This window comes from Dysidea avara, chromosome 2, assembly GCF_963678975.1.
Source record: "Dysidea avara chromosome 2, odDysAvar1.4, whole genome shotgun sequence".
Lineage (NCBI taxonomy): Eukaryota > Metazoa > Porifera > Demospongiae > Dictyoceratida > Dysideidae > Dysidea > Dysidea avara.
The window spans coordinates 20,528,962-20,551,889 of NC_089273.1; the positions used below are offsets into that span (position 1 = coordinate 20,528,962).

A 22,928-nucleotide genomic window follows, 5' to 3' on the forward strand; every position below is an offset into this window, starting at 1 on the left:
CAATGTAGTGGTATGTAGACATGATATAAATTATTGTCAATGTAATAATAAAGTACCACTGCACCATAGATAATATAGAACATATGGATTGGAAACACCTGTATTATTTACATATTGACGTCATGGGCCATCCTCGCTCTGGTGCGCAAAAACTTTATGATGGAACATTTCACTGTTCTTGTAACCTGAAAATTAGTGTTTGTTGTTTACAGTTGGGTTATTACCACCTATACTAATTGAAGGTTGGATTGGGAAGTGGCATAAACAACAGCATAAGAAATTCAGGTTTGATGGTGAAATATGGTGTTTCAAAATGATTGTGCAATTCCCTGAAGAAACAGAAAGTGCAGCATTGTTTCTTTGCTGCTGTATACACCACTTGTAGCAAGTATAATAGGCCAGCTAGATATTAACCGCTTTGTTATGTATTTCCACTGTTTTGATAAAACGTCAGAAAACAGGCACTACTTTGTGCAATTGTTTAGAGCAGCACTGTGGCATAAAATTTATTACACATTTCTTTGGTTGTGTAAATTAGGTGACAAGAAGTAGGCTAATAGTACTGCTACTGAAATATTAGCTGATGCATACCTGCCATACGTATTGTTACCTGTCACAAACAATATTTCTCCCAATGTCCACAGACATGCTGTGTTCACAATGCAACAATGAAAAAGGAATGTGCACAATTTCAAACTGGCCTTCAAACAAGTGAGAGAAAGTCAAACAACCAGTCAGTACATTTCAACAAATATGTAGATGCATTGGTGCACCGTAACTAGGATAGGTAAATAATTAAATGAACATTTCCAATTCATAGGAACGCGCATAATGAAACCGCTGGGCTAAAGTGGGGGTTTCTGTCAAAACCTCAGAAACCAATCTAGATCTGTCACTGATGCATATATAATCACAAAATGGTTGATCAATTCTGCTCTATATAGTATGTGTAACTGTCTCCACCAAGTGTGCACAATTTCTACTTATTTTGAGATTATTTAGTGTCTAAAGAATGGGTTATTCATTTATGGTTTGTAGTTTTGGAATTATATCGCTAGAGCAAACTTTACTGAAAGTAAACTACAGGTATGTATATTTGTAGCCATAATTTTGTCTACAAAGACTTGTCTACTTGAATAATGGCTCAATGAATACTTACATGTTGTTTCTTTAAAGCATGCATAAATTCATCTATATTATTCTATTAAAAATCATTCTTGTGAAAACTAGGCAGGTTTTGCCTAAGTTTGTATGTTCCACCTAGTAATTATACTGATAGAGGTATTACAACATAGTACTAATATGATATTCAGTCATTTTACAGTACTATTCACACACTAAAATGTACAATAAGAGTAGCACATGTTAAGTAAAAAGCTACAATAAACATGTGTACACACATGCATATATTTGTAAATTGGTCAGTCCAAAAGTGGTACGTTTTGTAATCATTCAAAGGTACACTTAGCCTCAACACACAATAGCTCACCACCAGACTGATCAGTACCCTTGATGTCTATGACATACTCGCGCTAAAAAGTAAAAAATCAAACTGTTTAGAGACAATCACATCATAAAAGTTAGTAGCTACACACAAAGCTGGTTTAAAATTTCTTTCTAGTGTATATGTACATTTGTGTGCGTGCGTGTGCGTGCGTGTGCGTGCATGCTTATACATGAGTGCATGTGTATGTGCCTATATCCACTCACTCCAATTATAGCACTGTAGGAGCTGGAAGACAGCAGATATTGAATTTTAACAGGCACAATTGCTTTTTAAAACATTAATGTGTATTTCTAAGTGTTATAAATTCCCCACAATTTTTCTTGTTTTACATTAAACATTGCTAGACCTCCTGAACAAATAGTAGTAGTTTTAGTTTGGTACCACATACATAGAATGGGTATGTATGTTTCAATGGGTGCCTGTTGAGTTCGTTTCTGTAAGCATTTGGCTTTTGGGTACTGTATACGTGTATTACATACTAGAAACATATTTTAGGAGAAGTAAACGGAACTTTCAATTCCCAAACACTTAGAAATAAACCTGCATGGCTAAAATAGGGATTAAATTTGTAATTAATATGATCTTACTTGTTTATGTACTATATCTTCACTACTTTAAACGAGACTGTAATTGTACAATAAAACGCACACTAATAAAATGCACACTACTAAAATAACTATTAACAACATGAAAGTTGCTGTTACACTTAATTTTCAACTACGTTCTGCCTTTGACATGAAAAACAATGCATGAAGCTATAGCAAAGAATAAATGGCTTGGTGCAAGAAATTATAGATGATTTCTGTTTCACAATAAGCCATGAACATGGTACTGTGAATAAATACCTACTGTGCCATACTATGCTATGTACCTTATAGAAGTCAGTGAAAAGAAATGGGGTAAAGTGATGTATGTATGTATTGCAGACCATGACAAGCTGAAACCACCTTTCAGATGGAAGTAATTTCTAACAGTGAAAAAAAAACCCAACCCATAACCTAAGCCATTATTGAGTTTTGCTTCTGAGAAGGCATTATCAGTAAGACAGTCAGTCAGGCAATCATCAGAAAACTTCACCGAAAATTTTTATTCAGGTCATCCTGAGGTTATTTGGGGGCTTAATTATACAATAGGTATACAGACTAGTAGGAATCATCACACATGAGCCGATTAACTCCAGTAGAAATGTATTTGCTGGATTATTAATACGCCACTAACAATACATTTCTGCATGTGAGTGTTTATTTTAAGTCATTTCTACTTCCGGTAACAATGATCTGGCATGAAAAGCCAGATGATTCCAATCCCGAGTACTATTCTGTATATCTATGATCATAGCTAACCAATACTTATATGTAATCTTCACTATACTATTACTGTATGACAGAAATATTCTGAAAGAAATATTTCCATTGATCACATGGATATACTGATGATACACAACAAGAGTTTGATTTAGCTGGCATCTATATAAAACTGAAAAGCCGTCTCTATCCGTCCATCACACCGCTTACTCACCAAACTCATGATCAGTGCAAATTGACACAATCAGTGCTGATAATCAAACACTCATCATCCAACGAGTTCACACGTGATTCGTTCTCTACAGCGCATAGTAGGTCAAGGTACAGAGAAAACTTGAGCAACATTCCTTTGTAAACCACAGCACAAGCTGTTGAAGTGGTAGAATGTCTGACTAGTGTGTAGGAGGTGGTGGGTTTGAATTCACGTGTTGGCAAATGTTTTTTTTTTCTTTCTAAACAGTACCTTTTTGTGCACACCTCGACTTTTAGCTGATAGTATCTTGGCATGAAAAGCACGCATTGACAGGCATTTTAACAAAATTAAATGCCCATCATCTGGTAACTCGAGCATTGTTGTAGCAAATCAATATGTGCTGTTGTTTGTTCTTTATAGGCAGTGGCGTAGCTACACTGGGGCTCACTGGGGCCTGTGCCCCACCATCAGCTTTCCAGGCCTCATCGTCAGTACGTATTGTAACTCACATGATTCGACACGTGACGATTTCTCACAATGCTATCACATAGCTTTTTGGTATGAAAATCACTACTGCATGTACACTTCCCTTATCATCCCACTATAAATAACACCAGTAGACAAAGAATAGTTAGAATTCCATTTAATATCCACTATCACATGATAGGGAGTTCAAATTAATGTGGGCGAGTTGAAGGAAAGCTATCAGTAAATGAGACTGTACGCATTGTGATTATATCAAGTCAAGGTGATAACACACTGCTTTATAACTGAGACATTTTGATAGAAGATTTGCAAGAGGTTTAAAATAAGTAAAGCATTCCTTTTAATGCCCACTGTGAATAATATTGTGAATAGTGAGCTGATAGTGATGCTAATAGTATGAATAAAAGATCGGAGATTGGATCTATGTGATACTTAGGAGATTGTCGAGATGATGAGGCACGTGCACAGCACTACACATTCCTTTTAATGCCCACTATGATTTAGCAGATCTTCAATAATGCAGAGCTGATAATACAAGTTGTTAGCTGATTAAAAATGTTGGATCAAGACTTAATCCATGAGAGCTGTGGAAGAAGAAAAATTGGGTGTAATTGCATGCTGATTGTGCAATAGCATAGAATTAGCTACAGAAACAGCAGTGTATTTACCTAGCCAGACACAACCATGCACTGTAATAAGCTTTCTATATAAATGTATAAAGAGTCCACAGTGAGATGGACTCGTATGTCGTGTATTTATAATTGCATGGGAGGATTTGATGCGAAGATGTGCCCCACCTAGGCCCCATCATCACTAAAAGTCAAGCTACGCCACTGTAATTATAGGGCGATGAAGGCACTGGTATAGGGAAGGATCACTGAAAAATTGAGCTGCATTACTGTGAAAAACCACAGACAAAACAGTGGTGATTTGTGCACCTCCCTTAACTTCAAGTGATAATAATCAACCTGGGTTCAATCCCAGCCTAGGTCATAGCTTTTTCCCCAGTTTTGGGACCTTTTTGATGCACCTTTTTGTTCTATCTGTTCAATGTTTTTTTTTAATCTACAAACTCTAATGTCAGCACTGGCACATAGATTACTTTACATCATAGGGACTCTTATAGCACTTTTGTGGTAGGGCAGGCAAACTGCCAACGTATTTGTCCATCTGTGTGCTTGTCCAGTCTGTAGGTAAAAGCTACTTTCACACTTAATATGTATGACACTTCATAGCTAGCTAATCATTAATACAGGCAAGTTCACTGTTGTAAATCACTGCTATGTCTAGTAAAGTAGATCGAAGCACAGTCGTACACTTCACACAGGTACTCTAGATTGCAAACAATGGTACAAATTTGTTTTACAAAGTATTATAAGCGAAGTTTACTTACAACTATTACTGATACTCATTACATTTCCGTAAACTCCCAATTTACTGTACCACTTAGGCTATCTTCTCTAGATTGGTTAGCTAATCAACATGACGTTACCACAAAATCTAAGTTATGGGCCATTCAGGTCTCAAAACTGGCTAAAATGAAAGGAAACTCACAACAGATGTATCTATTCAACACCACGGAGCTGTACAGCCACACACAGCCATCCCCAGGCTGACCATAGCTCCATTAAGACCGCACACCACACATATGGATCGCCTCTGGGATTGGAAAAAGCAGCCAGCAAAACCAGACCACTCAAGTCAAGCTGATATTGATTGTGAAATTAGATAGTTTAATTTATTCATGTAGCTTTGTGTTGTAGGTGAAAAATCGAATCTGCTGACATGGGTGATAAGACCAGTTTTCCCAGACTGGGTCACAATCGAACTACATTCCTGTCAAAATCATAGACAAACAACTTTGGTGTTTGCATTATTAATTTCAGTATACTTGCAGGATGGCATAAGAAAGCCTCACATTTTTCCACCATGCATGCTCAGCTACATAGCTACAAGGTATTTAATGCTTGGTCTCTGTTTCCAGCATTAAAACATTTAATGTGGAGACAGTCCTGCACGCAGGGCAGGTACCAATGCTAGTTGAGGATAACTGGTAGTTCAAGGATCACTATTAGGTTTCTTTCTATTTTGTCTATCAATTTGTGATGGTGCAAACAAGTGCCACTTTGATTGAATGCATCCAACTCTAAGCTATGAACCTTGTTTTTTTTTTCAGTAAGTTAATTAGCAATGAAACTAGCCTGATTACAGCCACATTCACAAGACACGCACACACCGACACACACGTACACACAAAACTAACCTTTGGAGCACTACTGGTTATATCTTGGGTTGCTGATCCAGTGAAGGCTCCTGTGTATAGTAAAATTAATACAATACATCTACAGAAAGCCAGACAGAAAGCAACAAAACTAAATGCATGATGTACGTATGCACATTTGAATTTGTTATGAAACTCTTTTACACACATACATATAGCAGGTTGCTATATAGTGACCGAAAAAACAACATCTAAAGACTGCTTAGCAACAAAACTGTTACAGATTAAAGTAAAGCAGACATAATACTGTTTCCACAACCAATATTGAGTTATATTACTCAATGAGGTTTTTGAACTTCCACATGGTGAGGAGACCAACTTTTCCATGCGATTATAGTTCACAAAGCTCAAGTACGCTCTTTTTTCCTTTAACCCTTTATTATCGAATGGCTAATATATTGCCATAACAAGTGCCCTTTATAAACGGAGCCATAACTCCTTTTACCTAGGGGCTACGAAGCTGAAATTGCTACCAAACTGCTCAGAAGGACCGGGCGCGTCTAATGAAGTTTACCGTTCGGCGATAGGAAGAAGCATGGGCAAGATATGGCACTTGGCAATATAAAATAGCGTATACAAAACAATAATACCTGTTTAAAACTCCATGTTCGCCTTCTCCCTGCTACTAGGAGGCTTTAGTTAGAATTACTCCAATCCCCACGTGATAAGAATTCTAAAAATAAATAGTGTGATGTCATTGCGTTGATTAGTAAGATGGCGGCGTCCATCTTTCAATGCCATGGCGATACGGAGAAGATATGCTTTCTTCGCTTCATAGCGCGTGAGTTGTGTGTGTGATCTGTAAGTATTCTAGCTGTGTTGGTAGAAGAGAGAGATGGCTATCAAACGGTATATAGCTTGATGGGTTAATTAATGGGTGGGGTCCACTCGTATCGCCCACAGTTCACACAAGCCATAAAAGTTTTCACACTTGCGGTTTTGTAAAAAAAACTTCGGTAATAAAGGGTTAATTACACCCATGTATTTGAGCCACTATAAGTTGGAGAAAGAACATACTGCAGGGCTTATAATAAGAATTTTTAAGGGTCAAGACAAATTTATTTCCTGACAAACTTGCATTAGGATGGGCAAACATGGACACACCAATATACTACATAGACAAAAATACACTACACTGTGCTGGTTGTGTTGCCAAGTAGCCTGAGTGTTGTTCACAGCCACAAAAAATTACTTTTATGGGGTTTCAGTACAGCAGAGGGGTTGGCATTGGTATATTTTGCGGTCCCTCCCTTGGTTTACAAGAACGTCACATCTCCCAGCAACCAAGAAGGTAGTTAGAATAAACAGTCATCCACAACTCAGACAGTAAGCTTCCCTTTACACTTTGAAAGTACATGATGTCCTGCCAAATCCATTTAGTTGTCTGACCATTATCATAAGCCCTATATAACATAGCGAGAGTTTAAATCCATCGATTTAAACCAAGTTAATGAAGCAAGCACGTGAGCACTCCTAGAGGGCAGTGAGCCACAATAAGAATAACCATGCATGTGCAGTAGTTAACACGAGGCACGCCAAAGGTTAACAGCGGACAATTAAGTCTCCCGTCAGTACTATCAAAAGATGCCAAAGACGAAGGCAAAGAAGATCACTACACGTGAGAAGGACACTCGTCAAAAGTCTCAGAGCCTCTGCAGCGAAGGAACACGCAGTGATAAGGCAACAACCCGCCAAACACAGACCCCTCCCGTCAACAGCCGTAAGAGTAGAGGGGAAAGTCCGACCAACCAGCAGAGCAGTGCCACGAGCAACGCCAGCCACGCAACCAGCAGCCGATCGCAAGCTACCAAACAAGATGACAAACAACAGCAAGGAAGTACTGGCAGCCAACTCACGTACCACCAAACAACAAGAAACGCCTCGTGCACTTTCACCTAAGCGAAAACGCCAGGGACAGGGACGCAACTTAACGGAAGCAGATATACCTCGTCTTGTTGACGCCTTTGTTAGGGCTCAACGCCGTCAGACCACCCCCAAATCCGACGAAGAAGGCTATACGGATGAAGAATATGCTAGTGATAGCTCGGAGGCCCCTTTAACTGATGAACTATCCAGTAAGGAAATTATATATATATATATATATATATATAGGCATAGAGGTATGCATGGTGATTTGTCGTACGTGACTGTTGTGTATGTCAACGTAGTAATGTACTGTAGTTCAAGGTATGTATCACTCGATGGCCTCTCTTCCACTTGTGAAAAATGGGTAACCCCCTCCCCCTCCCCCTCCCAACCCCTTATAACAAAATAAAAATGCGTCAGGCCGTCTATTTGTATAGGTCCTATTGTTACTGTAGATTACTCAGAATACGTTATTGTTAGAAACAAAATTTACCACACCTTCCACCATGTTTCATTTCAGCAGAAGAGGAGGAGGACCTTGCAGACCAGCTTAGCCATGTTGGAGTTATGGCAAGCAGTCACACCTCACAGAAGCAAAAAAGAATAGATGCTTTGTCCAATATCAGTATTGGTGCAGGACACCTGCCAGTTCCGATGCGGTTAGCAAAGAAGATCGAGTCAGGAGCCTTCATGGAATTGTCAGATCTGCTACCGGAACTTATGGGGATTCACAGAAGACGAGATGACCACAGGAGTAAGTGCTCAAAACGCTTCCTCGCAATACTGGAATGGCTTCAGCGTTTTTCTACATATGTATCCGTAGTATCAAGGAATCACCCTGACCATATCCCAGATATCATGGGCTATCAGTCCTTGATTATAGAAGCATCAATGGATGATTGCTGGGCAGGATATGACCGGAGATATCGTCAACAGGTAGCATCACACCCCTCCACTACTTGGTCAATAAATCATCCTACACTGTGGTCACTAGCCTTTACAGGCCGGGCAAAAGTGTCCAGGTGTAGCTATTGCTTTAGTCTTTCCCACCGTTCTGCTGACTGTGAGCTTTCCCCTGACTAACCACAGATCCACACCCAAACAACCTGCAAGTTCTGCTTTCGCTGGAATGAATCTACTTGTACCTTTCCAAACTGCAAGTATGAACATGTCTGCTACATATGTGCCCCAGATTCAACAAATTCCAATGTTGCTCATAAAGCCATCAACTGTCCACAGCGCCCCACACTACCTTGAGGGACGATACAGCCACTCTTCCCAGGAAACAATCACAACAGCATTAGTTAATGTCAATACAAAAGAAAGAAAAAAAAGAAAAACTCTGAACACTTGTTGATTCTTAGCTTAGGTACTGAACTCTTGTTTTTCTACTGTATATCATTAACACAGTATGTTTGTAGCATTTAGTAGATTATGTATGCAAATGCTGTACTGTCTACTGTATGCTACATACAATTATTATTATTATACATATAAATACAAGAACTGTGTTGGCTATTTGGCTTTATACAATCCCCTACACTTCCTGTAGATCTCTTGCAAAGGAATCATCTCCCTTATCGTCATAAGAGGAATGGCTCACGTTTTGGAAGGAGCATGTGGTCAATACACCAAATCCCAGTATACTCCCCTCCTCTGCTCAACTCATTACTACACCACTCAATGTGTGGAACTGGCATCATTACCTGCAAACACATCCCAATCAAGAACTTGTTCAGTACTTCATCACTGGGCTAATGGTTGGCTTTCAAATAGGCCTTACTTCCCAAGCACCCCTGTGCCCAGCAAGAAAGAACATGTCCTCAGCTTTGGCACACCCATCAGTAGTGGACAATTACCTACAAGCTGAACTCGGCCATTTCCACTATCCCAATGTCAAGAAGTTCACATTAGTAGATTTGGAGTCATCCCCAAGGGTCATCATTCAAACAAATGGGGTCTCATTGTAGACCTATCACACTCATCCGGATGCAGTGTCAACGATCATATCCCAAAGTCACTTTGCAGTCTTTTGTATATTACTGTAGACGATGCAGTCCAGAATATTCTGAAGTATGGGCAACATACCTTTTTGGCCAAGGTTGACATCAAAAGTTCCTTCAGGCTAATTCCAGTGCATCCAGCTGACAGATACCTGCTGGGCATGTGGTGGCGCAAGCAGGTATACATTGACTGTTGTTTGCCATTTGGTTTACGCTCAGCCCCTAAATTATTTAACATCTTAGCAGATTTAGTCTCCTGGATTGCAGCTCAGCAGGGAATTTCATGCATCTTTCACTACCTTGACGATTTCTTACATCTGGGCCCACCACAATCATCTATCTGCCAGCATAACCTGGAAACCTTCATCCAGTTATGCTCCGACCTTGGTATCCCACTAGCTTCTGAAAAAATTGAAGGTCCTACCACTTTCCTCACCTTCTTGGGAATCATTGACACACGCCGTATGGAAATTAGGCTTCCAGAGGAAAAAAAACTTGCTAGAATGCAGGAAAGTTTAAAGTAGTGGCTTACGAAGAAGAATGCTACTAAACACATGATCCTCTCACTAGTTGGTCAACTTCAGCATGCCACAAAAGTGGTAAGATGTGGCCGTACCTTCACAGCTAGAATGTACGCTACTGCAGCAAAACTCAAGAAACTACACTACTACACTAGGTTAAACAGGCAGTTTCATTCAGATTTAGCCTGGTGGTACACTTCTTTGCGCCTTTAAGTATCCTACGGGACCCCAGCACTGCACCACCCACACAAATTACTATCCAGACAGACGCTTCAGGATCATGGGGTTGCGGTGCTGTCCACGGTCGCCTTTGGCTTCAACTAAGGTGGTCAGGCAAATGGGCAAGCCAAGACATCATGGCAAAAGAGCTTGTTCCTGCTGTTCTAAGGATGGCTGTGTGGGGTCCATTGCTAGCTAGACAGAATGTTCTGCTACAATGCGATAACCTTAGCCTTGTGACCTCCATTAACAAAGGTACAGCCAAACCACTTCTTGTAATATACACCTACTCTGCAGTCTTTGGTTTTTTACTACCCACTATGACACTGCCTTGACAGCTACACATATTCTGGGAGTCACAAATACCGCAGCCGATCAACTCTCATGGAATAAACTACCTCTATTTCACCTAACAAACCCCAGAGCATCCATGCTACCGGCACCCATCCCAACATCACTACAAAAAATCATTTCTCCAAGTGGACCAGACTGGACTTCACCAAAGTTCAAAAAGCTTTTTAAGGACACCTTGCTAAATATTGTTTGAACAGTCTTGAGTCATCTGTACATATTTGTACCTATTGTATTTTGGACATGTACAAATGTTTAATTCTGTAATTCCAATAAAGCTAATTAATAACCTTTATTGCATTCATCATGTTAACACATAGGTATATACGTAGATGGTGCATGTGAGCTCTGTTCCCCATACTATATATATCACCACTTCAGGACTCCCTAGATTATACACAGCAATGAGGAGGTACTACACTCAAGGGACATCCCCAGCCACCCAAAGATCCTACAAAGCTGGTATCAGACAATACCTCAAATTCTGTCAGCAATCCTCCCTCCGCAGTATTCCTACTTCCGAAAAGACTCTACTATTGTTCTCTACCCACTTGGCAACACATGGTTTAAGTTATGCTACAATTAAAGTATACCTGTCAGCTGTTAGACATACACATGTTACAGAAGGATACTACAATATCTTTGATTCTCAATTTACTCCTAGAGTCCAGCAACTCCTAAAAGGCATTCGCAAGTAGTCTTCCATAACCAAATCAACCAGAAAATGTCACCCAATCACAATGGGAATAATGCAAAAAATCAAGCACCTCCTCACCAAGCAGCCTGCAACTTATCAGTTCAAGATGCTGTTGCGTAGCCTTCTTTGGCTTCCTTCGAGTAAGTGAGTTCACTGTTCCATCCCAACACAGCTATGATCAAGCCTATCATCTCTCACTTGCTGACCTAACTTTGGACAACCAATGTTCACCAAATACAGTGCAGCTACGCATCAAACAATCCAAAACTGATCCTTATAGAGAAGGTGCCTCCATCTTTCTCCACAAAACCAACAAGAGCATATGCCCAGTGGACGCTATTGTGAAATACCTCATCGTACGAGGGAAACAAAATGGGCCTCTGTTCCTCTGGCCAAATGGTATGAAACTTACCAGACCTCTCTTTGCATCAGCCTTAGCCAACATTTTACGCAAACTCAACATAAGCCCACAACTGTATAATACACATAGTTTTCGCATTGGAGCTGCTACTTCAGCCAATCAAGCCGGTTTGTCACCCCTTCAAATCAAGACCTTAGGGAGATGGCGAAGTGAAGCCTACCAGAGATATATCAGACCGTCTCCAAAGCAATTGACCAGCATAACCGAGCAACTCATTTCACATGCTCATTAAGAAACATGTAGTGATACATGTACAAGCACTGAATGACTGTGTGTAGTTGTGTACTTATACCTAGTCACATTGAGTATGTCTAACAATGTTATAGTTTATTGTCACATTCCTTACTGTCTGTTTTTGTGCTTGGGTGAAAAGACAGCCTGCGCTCTTGTGTGCTGTCTTTCTGTGGCCCCTTCACCCAAGCTAATTTTGTGGTCAATATTGAAGCTCAGGTTAGATGACAGACTTCACTGGTAACCTACTAACTAATCACTGGGCTTAGTCCTAGTAACAAGACATCACCAACCCCCCTCCTAGCAGGCGAATTCCAGCACATCTACCAAACCCACCACAATCAATTGATGGTGTTGTTACACTACTACCAGCACACCATGAAGATCAGGTAAGTATATGTGATGTTTGTGTGCTGCATTAATTTATCATGTCAGCATGCTGAAAATCATACTGTATCTGTGTGACCATTGATAAATACAATGAACACATTTTATAACATTATGTGCAGCTTCAACAATTTAACATAGCAAATACAAAATCAACATAGGAATGTATAACTCACCTTGGAAAGGACATCCACCAGACACAACATCACACACATTATACTTTGTATTGAGCACTGGTATACCAAAAAGTTTTGCAGTCACGTCGATTTCCCCACCAGTGATTTCTTTGTCTATTGGTATGCATATAATAATATCACACATGAAATTCACAATTTTTGTGTGCATACACTAAAAAAATATGGCAGATTTTTTTTTTGTATAATAGACAGGTAGGTATTTGTGACTGAATTCTAGAAAACCATTGATGTTCGCTCATACCTCAAAATTCATTTTACTGATTTTATGTTATCTATAGGGACAAAGGACAATTTACCCATAGTCAATAGGTCTTCCTTCTTGAACAGTGTTAGATATTGCACAAAAACTACGTATACTTGGGTGGATATAGCAAACAATATGAACCAAGTTTCAATTCTGTCCATTGTTGCATCAATATCCATGTATGGAGATAAAACAAACTCTTCATGGACAGGATGACACCTAGGATCTCTCACTAGCAAGGCAATGAAATTTGCACAAGTTTAAAAGGAACTTGTATTTTTTACCCATTACATAAGTACTAACGTGGGTACATTGAAGGTTTTCTAAGATTCGGTCACATTTTGCATTTTCATACATTATAATGTTTTTAGATACAGTGTTGGGGGAAAAGAAATATTATTACCTTTTGTGGTACGTAGTAATTAATATAACAAAACTCTATAAAAACTAGTAATATAACATACTTACAATTGTAACACATTTACCTAAGTACTGAAGTTACTGTAACACAACTGGTATTAAGTAATTTTATTACTACAAGTAACAAAGTTACTAATCTTGTTACTAATCCACAATGAAGTTAAGAAGCTAACAAACAAAGCCCACCTCAAAGTAATGAATGAAGCTTACTGACCACTCTTGAATACAATTATAACCAAGATTGAACAACACAATCATGTCACATGATAAGATAAGGTTACCAGAGATTTGGGTACTAAAGTACATTGGTTCCTTGTTTGTTTGAATCTCAGTTACCCAAACACTTTCAATTAGAGCATTTCATCATTGTGTGCATTCCACTAGAGTAGATGTAGTTCTATTAGAATAACTGGACAGTGTGTAAGGTGCCAACCTATCATGCTCAAATTTTTACCTACTATGCTTTTGAATAATCAGAATTAAAAATTAAGATCAAGCTTTAGAATTAACTATCTTATTAAGAGTATACCAGCATTTCCTGACTGCTCTATTAGAGTATCTAGATCATATCTCTGCAAAGTGTAAATAACCAGCCAAGAAACAGCTCATTTAGTTATAGTGTGCTTTTCAGCAGTTAATTCATTAATTGCTTTCTTTCTGGCACATGCATTGCACATGGCACATTTTAATTAAATTTCTGATATTATGCAGAATGCTTTTGGCTACCTATTATGCTTCAAATTATGTGGGCGTAATTGGCTGATGCCTAAACAGGATTAATAAAATCTTTGCTTCACTTGCATACACTAAGGACACATGATTTATGCGTATTTATGATGCAGTACAAAAAATGTTTATGTATACTGTCATCATTCAATATTGCTTTCTTGTTTATACACACAGGTGTTTCTAGTATATACCACCTTGATAGAACTTTGGCTGTCCACTCCTTTGTTACAAAATGGAATTCAAGGAACGTGCCAGGTTTTGCTCAGCCAATTACATTTATTTCTTTATTTCTACTGTAATATAATTGCTGTCAAAGCAAGTTTTTCCACTTCTATTAGCTAGTAACTCAAACACAAGTGTTCAAGATGCTTCCACATGCCTCTAGAGGTGCACCGAAATGGGATTTTATCAATATACCAAATAATATTAGCTTCAAAATGACTGATTCTGATACTGACACTCTTTTAGTGTTGGGTTGCATCTGAACATCAAAGGTTTTCAGTATGGCCACTACGATAACAATAAGGCTAAAAAGGCAATTGCCAAAAAATTAGCCTGACATGGTAATATAACCTTGGCCACTGTAAAACAGTTCACAAATGCTCTACCCAGTGCTACAGGTTCAAGCATACAGAAGGTTGGGTACTTAAGTAAAATATCTACTTAAAAAGTTAATTTTTTACCAATATTGTGATTTTAATACAGATACATTGGTGCACCTCTGACTGGCTCCACTGCATTACTATAAACTAGGACTGAAACTGTGTTAGTACTAAGCCTGAGCGATAGTATCGATAGTATTTACAATTGCGATAGTGCTGTTCTGATGTCGAATACGATGATAGCTTATTTCAGTATTCGAATAGCACACGTGATTCATGCGCATGTGCAAACGTCTAGAAATGGCGGATACCACGAGTGTGATTGGCGACCGTGTTATTTCTGACAACGGCACTCATCGCAATGAAGGCCAGTCTGGGGAAACAGAATTAATCCCACTGGAAGGCTGTAGCAGCAAAATATGGAAATACTTTGGGTTCCCTGGCAAAGATGGCCAGTACATTGAGAGACAAGCGGAAACGAAACGAAGTAACTTGTGGTTGCTGTTGGAAACGTTTCAAGTACAACAGGAATACTTCGAACATGCGCTCGCATTTAAGCTCACTCCACCCCAGTGATTTTACCGCGATGGAGAAAGGAGAAAAAGAAGCCGACTCTGGAAAACATCCAAGGGCAGTGACTACTATTAAATCAAAAAGTATGCTGGTGGAAAATCAGCTCCCAGCTCTTTTCAAAGCTCGACAGCCACTTTCCAATGGTCATCCAAGATGGAAGAAGCTAACTGATTCTGTATGCTACTTCATAGCAAAGGATATGTTACCTTTCAATACAGTAAACAGTCCTGGATTCCAACATACATTTGAGCCACGATACCAATCACCTGATAGGAAAACTATTTCAAACCACTACATGCAAAATTTGTATGAGCGAGAGAAGACAAGAGTCCAGCAGCAGCTGAATGATATGGAGTAGTATGCAATCACCACTGATATGTGGACATCTCGTACTAAACATGCCTATTGTGCTGTGACTGTTCATTTCATTGTGGACTTTAAGCTGCAAAGCTTTCTGTTATGTGTGCACGAGTTTCCTGACAGTCACACTGCAGAAAACATTGTTTAAGAAATCAACGATTCACTATCTGAATGGAATTTGTCAGTTAGAAAATTGTGGTGGCTACCACAGATAATGGGGCCAACATCACTGCTGGTATCAGTTTGCTTGGTGTTCTTCAACTGCCATGTTTCAGCCATACTCTGCAGCTTGCAGTGGAGCAAGCATTGAAGTTGCCAGATATATCCCAACTTACTGGTTGATATAAGAGGCTAGTGGCTTACTTCAATCAATCTGCAAAATCCTATGGTTTGTTATGACAGAAACAAATTGCATTGGGCCATGAGCAGCATGCACTAATCAACGATGTGGTAATTCAATGGAACAGTAGCTACTATATGGTAGCAAGAGTTTTGGAGCAACAACAGCCACTCTGTGCTACACTGCTTGAGCCCAAGAAGGGTGATTTGATGCCAACTGATACAGAATTTTCTAACATGGAGTTGTTTGTGAAAACAATGAAGCCCATTGTTGAAATTACCGAGGCCCTTGGGGCACGGAAGTATGTCACTATTTCGATGTTATGGCCCTTGTTATACAAACTGCTCAATAAGATTCTTGTAAACTGTGACAGTGATTGCAGGCTTGTAAACATGATGAAACTAAAAAATGAAGGAAAATCTACATGATCATTAAGCTAATTCTGTCCTTGATTTATTGAATAAAGCTGCGTTTTTGGACCCACGTTTCAAGTCCCTTACCTTTGTCACAGATTCCGAGAAGGAGCGTAATGAAGACCAGATTACTGTGGAGGCTGCTAATTGTTGTGTGCTACAGACTGAGACTACTACATCTAGTAGGCCAACGTTTCGTGGAGAGAGGAAGTTATTACATATCTTAGAGGATATAGTTCAACCACAAGCTAGCAGTACAGATGCCACAGAGGGTGATGATGACAATGAGAAGGCCAGAAAAGTGGCACAGTACACTGCAGATGTTATTACTCTTGAAGGTGATTCATGGGATAATCTCAATCCTTTACAGTGGTGGGCTGGTTCAATGATGCATTATTCCCAACTGTCACAATTAGCCACCAAGTACCTTGCCATTTCAGCCACTTCAGTGCCTTCAGAGCAGGCCTTCAGTGCTGCAGGTAACATTGTAAACATCAGTCTTTTACCAGATAATGTAAACATGCTGGTTTTTATGGCAGCCAACTTAAAGTAACTGCCTGACAGTATTGACACAGTAGATTTTATCCATATGTAAAATTGATTATTGTAAAATTTACTTTCATTTTGATCATTACTTAAACAATAAACATGTGTATTGGTGTGTGCATTTACATTATACAACAGTCTTGAAGTATATTTCATCAGCTTCATATTCCTCAGCTAGTATCGTGATGGTATTCATAATCGTGAATACTCTACCACACACTATCGTGAACACTAAAAATGTCACTATCGCTCAGGCTTAGTTAGTACTGCTGACTCAGATGACCCACTCACCTGGATTCGACCAAAAGCCAAGACGTGCAGCAAGAGTATAAAATCCACTACTTTATAAAATAAAGGTAGCGGTAAACTTTACAGTTAATGACCAGTAAATGGGCACGATTCCATGTAAATCTACAGTCAGCAAAACAAGTTTCCTACAAGTGAATGTGTATATAATATCTCTATTTTTTTTCAAACACACAGTGACATTTCTATTCAGATTGACAATAGCTGCACTCGAAGACGGTCTTAACTAAAAAGAGGAGTAATAAGTAATAATAGCAAAAGTCCATTGTGAGTATTAAAATGGCTGTCATAAGCAAATTACACTTTGCGGACTCTCTACAAATTGTCATTAAAGTTGTTGCATACTGTATATTGTATATACCCATGACATATGCATACTTTCCTTGAATTCCATATTAATACTTCTCTGTTACAGTATTATCTATAGTGACAAAGGCGTGGACTGTCAAAGTTTCCATCTTTTACAATGAATAGTCCATTCTACGAGTTGGAAAATGCTAGTTAAGGTGAGAACTACTCTTATAGCACATTCACAAATGTTTTGGCAAGTTTTTGAATATGGACCACTCCCAAATTACATATAACTCAGTTAACCACTCTAACAAAACTGACCTCTTTAGGTGCCTTTACATAACTAGTCTTTATAGTATTAAAACACTTCACAAATTCACCAAGATTTGCCCAACTCGATATTTTCCGTGATATCCTTAGTACTTGTCCGTTCATTATAACAAACATAGCTACAATGTTACATGCTGCCTAGCCATAATCAAATCTTTTAGGTACACCTGTAATTTATTTGCCATATTGTTACTGTACAAATTAAATTTGTTGCTGTTCCACTGTTAAGTGCTATACAAGGATACTAAAACCCCTTCATCTGAATGATTCTACTCCAATCTGTGATAATAGTCACATGAACATGTCTAAGCCTTTATAAAACAAACAGGGCAATACCACAACACCTCATCCATATCAAGGCTATGCTTGCTTTGATGCAAGTGGCTTGATATTTTTGAAGTGCAACCACTTTTTCAGGATACATCTCAATGTACACTGGTGCACATGTTGTATCCCTATGAAGAAGTATACATGGCAAATGTATCCTTTGAAATTCCTTTGATCTAAGGTGTGAAAGTGTTACATCACAATTTATGCAACAAGACTGCACACCACAACACAAAAAATTTTGCCAATTTAAATCATGCACTTTCTTGTTGCAAAAATGTCAATTCCTTTGTTCAGCATGACATAGTTAGGTGTTCTGGTTTAGTCACATGTTCCTGGTAGGAGTTGTGACCTTACCACCATATAAGCATACACAAAGTCACTATGAATAACAACTGTCATTTAGCTTACCAAGGTGTCCTGTTATTGTGATCTTTAGTGTCTGGCCTGTCTTAGGTGGATCAGGATCAAAGTTGACCACCAAATCTTTAACCTCCCCACCTACAAACAAAAAGAAGGTTGTATACAATTAATCACTGGACTGGATTAGTGGTGGACTGGACTCCTCCTTTTTACCAAATATTTGGGCAACTGGTTGTAAGGGCCTAATGTATTTCACAGACTGGACTCACACACTGCGCTGGAAACAGCTTTTAAACAATAAGCCAGGCATTATCCATCGCTTGCAACACTGGAGACAGAGTTACAACTGCTAGTACTGCTCTTCATTACAAGTCAACATACTAGCACATGCACTAATTAATTAGAATACACATATGATACACAAGTACTAGCAGCGATAAAGCGCTACAGAGGCTATTGTTGTAGTGCAGATTTTTTCTTTGTTGATTCAGTACTTAGTACTAGTGTTAGGGCTGAGTGATGAGCCAGTTTATTTGCATAGCCCCATCACCTCGCCCGGCGGTGCCACCTATAAGAATAATTACTGGCTCATCTCTACAACCCTAGCACTAGTGCTAAAGCAACGAAGGAAAACATCTACACTACAACAATAGCTTCTATCATGCTTTATCACTGCTGGTATACTAGTGTATTGTAAGTGTATTCTAGTTAATTAGTGCATGCGCTAGTTTATCGACTTAGCAGTACCAGCAGTTGTAGCTCCACAGTGGTGTCTCCAGTGTGGCAAGAGATGGATAACGCCTGGATTATTGTTTAAAAGCTGTTTCCAGCTCAGTGCGTGAGTACAGTCCACGAAATACATTAGGCCAGTTGTAAGTACGCTAGTGTCATGGGTGCATCCATTCACTGGACTGGAACTTGTGCTTAAATGAATATAAAACAATAGATTACAGTTAATTAGCTGTATGTATGTGCCTGTAATATTCAAGACAAGGGCAAGAGCCGTCTCCATGTGTGGTATACTACTCTATGTAATCACTTTTAGTGGTTGAAAAAGTTGTTTGTGGTCGAAAAAATGTGTTTGAGCAAATTTTATGTGAGTCCAGTAGTTAATGGATTCACCACTACTCTCATGTAGTTAAGACTACTCCCCTGCACATAAAGAAATCCACACACATAGAAAAGAAAGGTGTGGTTCTCAACATTGTCATGCTGCAGCTATGCATCAGCTATGGAATAGCAAGACAGTTAATTATGACCAGATCTGCAAAAACCAGACACAATCACACATTTTTCAAATTCTTGTTTATTAAATATTTATAATCTACTTAGCCAAGTGTACCTTCTGGCAAAGTTTCAGCCTAATACGCCTATAGCTTTAGGAGTTACAGCCCTACAAAGTAGCAACAGCAGAAAAATCGATTTGTACAGCAAGTATAGGGAAAATAAATTACAGGCATCTACAAAAACAGTTGTAACTTACCAACGAATCGGGGTATGGAGCTACAATTTTCATCATCGTGTTCGTCATGAACAGGGAAATCAATTACTGGGTAGGTGTTTCCTATACTCACCCTTCTTCACTATATAAAAAGGCAGAATTTGTGAAGAAAATCGATCACGTACAATCATTTCGACGTGACGTAAACAAATGCTCATAACTTCCGTATCCTTGGGTCTACTGCAATGAAACAAAGATTTTCCAACTCCTCTTGAGCAGGCAAATAAGAGGATATCCAGGGTATTATTGTTAGTCCCTTCCTTCACTAAGAAAGAGGTGTACACAAAATTTACACAATTTTTTCAATAATACGCAAGTATTTCACCCATTGTATTCAATGCTTTATACTATAAATTTAGGCTTGTGCGACTATGTCGGGTGTTCACAGATCCGGTTACAATTAACTGTTACCACTTAATTTAGTTGAATGAATAACTATAGCTTGTATTTATGATGCATGGTTACTACAACACTACAGGTTTGTACATGATAAGACGTACAATGGAGATTATGGCAAGAGACAGAGTTGCTATTCAAACTGCACACAATTCTAAAATGAACAGGCAATACCAAGTAGCAAGTTCATCTGCATAATTTTACATTTAATGTAGCAATAGCTACAACCAGTTGCCCAAATGTGCTAAAAAGAAATAAAACCCGAGTCCAGTGATTGCATACCACCTAACAAGAACAAATTGTGGATTCCTCTGATCTAGTGTTGTACACTCTGCAAAAGCATGCTGAGCTATAAACCAACTACACCAGGTGAGAACATGCATGCAATTTCACCCAATAACAAGATAGTGTCATGGCGACTGATCATGACCCCCACCCAAGCAATGGCCTGATAAAACAAGTTTAGCTCTACCAGAATTTTGGCACCTCCAGCCAGATTGTTCCATTTGTGTAATGTGGATTTCAAAGGGTTCGTGGTCGATGGTTAAGGAGACACTAAAGCAATTAAGTAAAACCTTACAATTCTAATCACAATTCTAATGAAGTTTGTGGTCATACAGTAAACTAGAAAACAAACCACTTGTGAGCAGTGATATTATTCACAAACTAACTTCACCACTTGAGCAAAGTGATATACTAACTTCACCACACTTGTCAAAATCAAGCGCCAACACCAGCTGTTGTGTGATCACTGCTTTACAGAGCATGCCCTGGTCAGCCATACAGTTACAACTTAATAATAACTCCATAGCCCCATAAAATTTGGTAGAGGCATCGAGGAACCAAGTTTATGCAATGATCTAATGACATTTGCCCTTAGCAGGCTTGTGGTCACAGTTTCGTGTTTTTCTTTTGCAGCTATGTACCTAACAAAAACCATAAATTTTACATGTGAAGAATAATGGCTGCTGATAAGACTTTTAAACTGATTGGTGGAACAAGCTGAAAGGACATCTTAAAACTTTGCTGTGTAAAAGTTGACAATTTCCAATGCTTTTTGATATGACGTCATCCAATAAGCATTACATTACAGAGTTCAAACCTTGGTCAGCGACGGGAGACTACAGAGTACCAGCGAACTTGTTAGCTTACACACAATTACCAAACGTCCACAGTGCTGTACTTACCACAAGCTTGTTGGCTGCACGGTGCCATTGGCCTTGTTAACTTCAACAGTGGATGACCACAAACTACTCCAAACAGCAAGACAAGCAATAAGATAACTTTCTCCATGGTTAGTAGAGACAACTTCTGTTCTCTGCTATGTGAAGCACCAAGCGAGCCACTAACACTTGTCACGAGCGAGGTCACGAATGATTAACTAGGTAATAACGTGACTGGATCTCGTGACCATAACTAAGTTATACATCAGGGCGCGCGTCAATCTCCTGGTTTCAACGCTATAATACTACAGATAAAAAAAGGTTCTATAAACCTGTAAAGCCTGATCTGTACCAACAACTTTGCACCATTATTAAAGTAAACCATAGAAAGCATGGGCACGTGACTATATTCAACCAACTAATAAATTCGCGCAGGAAAAAGGGTGTGTCGTTATAAGAGAGGGGTGGAGCAGACTTAGCATTGTTGCTTAAAAACTGTTGAACAGAAAAAGATAAAGATTAGATATTGTAACCAATATATTTCAAGCGCAGCGCTTGGCTGGCTGAAGTGCACCGACACTGATTTTTTTTCAACCCGGCAAGCCGAATGTAATCAAGATCTTCAGAGAGCAGCAAGATGTTCAAAGGTTCACCTAAACTAATAGTGACTTTGATTGGCATTGTTAATGCCGGTTACTTAATTTGTGCGATGGTTCTCTATTCATCCATCATTGCTTGGCTCTCATTGGAGTTTTCGCCAAGCCTTCCTGCTGCAATGGCGTTCATCGTCGGTACACTGTGCTTGGCTACAGCCATCCTAGGGACAATCATGTTTGGAGGGAAAGAAACAAAAGATTTATTCACCGCATTATTCGTTTTGTTCTCGGTGTTTGTTTTGCTGGCCTCGATTGGTCTACTTCCACCATTTGCAGCAGAGTTTTATTCCAGTTCAGAAGATCACTCGTTAGGAGATACTTGCGATGACTGTGATGTGTTGTACGGAAATGATGCTCCACTGGATTGCGTCCGCAACTGCAACGATGAATGCTGTTTCACTGATTTAAGTTCTCCACTTGTAAGGCTTCTACTAGGATTTGTGATCATTGCCCTAATAGTGAGTTTCATTGGAATTATAGTCGGGGGAGTGCACTGGTACCTTGTACGAAGAGACAATCATGAAAAGAGCACTCAATAAAAAACATTACTGTGTAGTGCTAGCTATAACTTTGTATACGTAAGTATCCGTAACTACATTACACACCTTATATACACAGTCTATAGTTTGTTATTTTGCATCGAATGTTATATTAACTGTGCAGTGTACATGTGATTATCACAGTTCATTTCATAGCTCTACATA

The 22,928-nt window shown here is 39.1% G+C and overlaps 2 protein-coding genes across 2 annotated transcripts; one reads left to right on the top strand and one right to left on the bottom strand.

The window, feature by feature from the left end:
• Positions 1-1,284: 1,284 nt before the first annotated feature.
• On the bottom strand, positions 1,285-21,820 carry LOC136246802 (putative phosphatidylglycerol/phosphatidylinositol transfer protein DDB_G0278295). The gene is made up of 5 exons (XM_066038361.1): positions 21,593-21,820; positions 18,557-18,646; positions 12,644-12,757; positions 5,754-5,803; positions 1,285-1,532 (listed from the first exon to the last, which is right to left on the bottom strand). The coding sequence occupies exons 1-5, from the start codon at positions 21,696-21,698 to the stop codon at positions 1,449-1,451; spliced, it is 444 nt and encodes a 147-aa protein (XP_065894433.1). The 5' UTR covers positions 21,699-21,820; the 3' UTR covers positions 1,285-1,448.
• A 164-nt stretch (positions 21,821-21,984) lies between these two features.
• On the top strand, positions 21,985-22,928 carry LOC136246803 (uncharacterized). The gene has a single exon (XM_066038362.1). It carries the CDS (start codon positions 22,206-22,208, stop codon positions 22,761-22,763), a length of 558 nt encoding a protein of 185 aa, XP_065894434.1. The 5' UTR covers positions 21,985-22,205; the 3' UTR covers positions 22,764-22,928.

Excerpts from the sequence above, each read along its gene's own strand:
- LOC136246802 (XM_066038361.1), bottom strand. The coding sequence starts at position 21,698 with ATGGAGAAAGTTATCTTATTGCTTGTCTTGCTGTTTGGAGTAGTTTGT. Across the intron at positions 12,758-18,556 it reads CACAATAACAGGACACCTTG|ACAAAGAAATCACTGGTGGG; the intron begins GTAAGCTAAATG and ends GCATACCAATAG. Across the intron at positions 5,804-12,643 it reads TGGTGGATGTCCTTTCCAAG|GAGCCTTCACTGGATCAGCA; the intron begins GTGAGTTATACA and ends TACTATACACAG.
- LOC136246803 (XM_066038362.1), top strand. The coding sequence starts at position 22,206 with ATGTTCAAAGGTTCACCTAAACTAATAGTGACTTTGATTGGCATTGTT.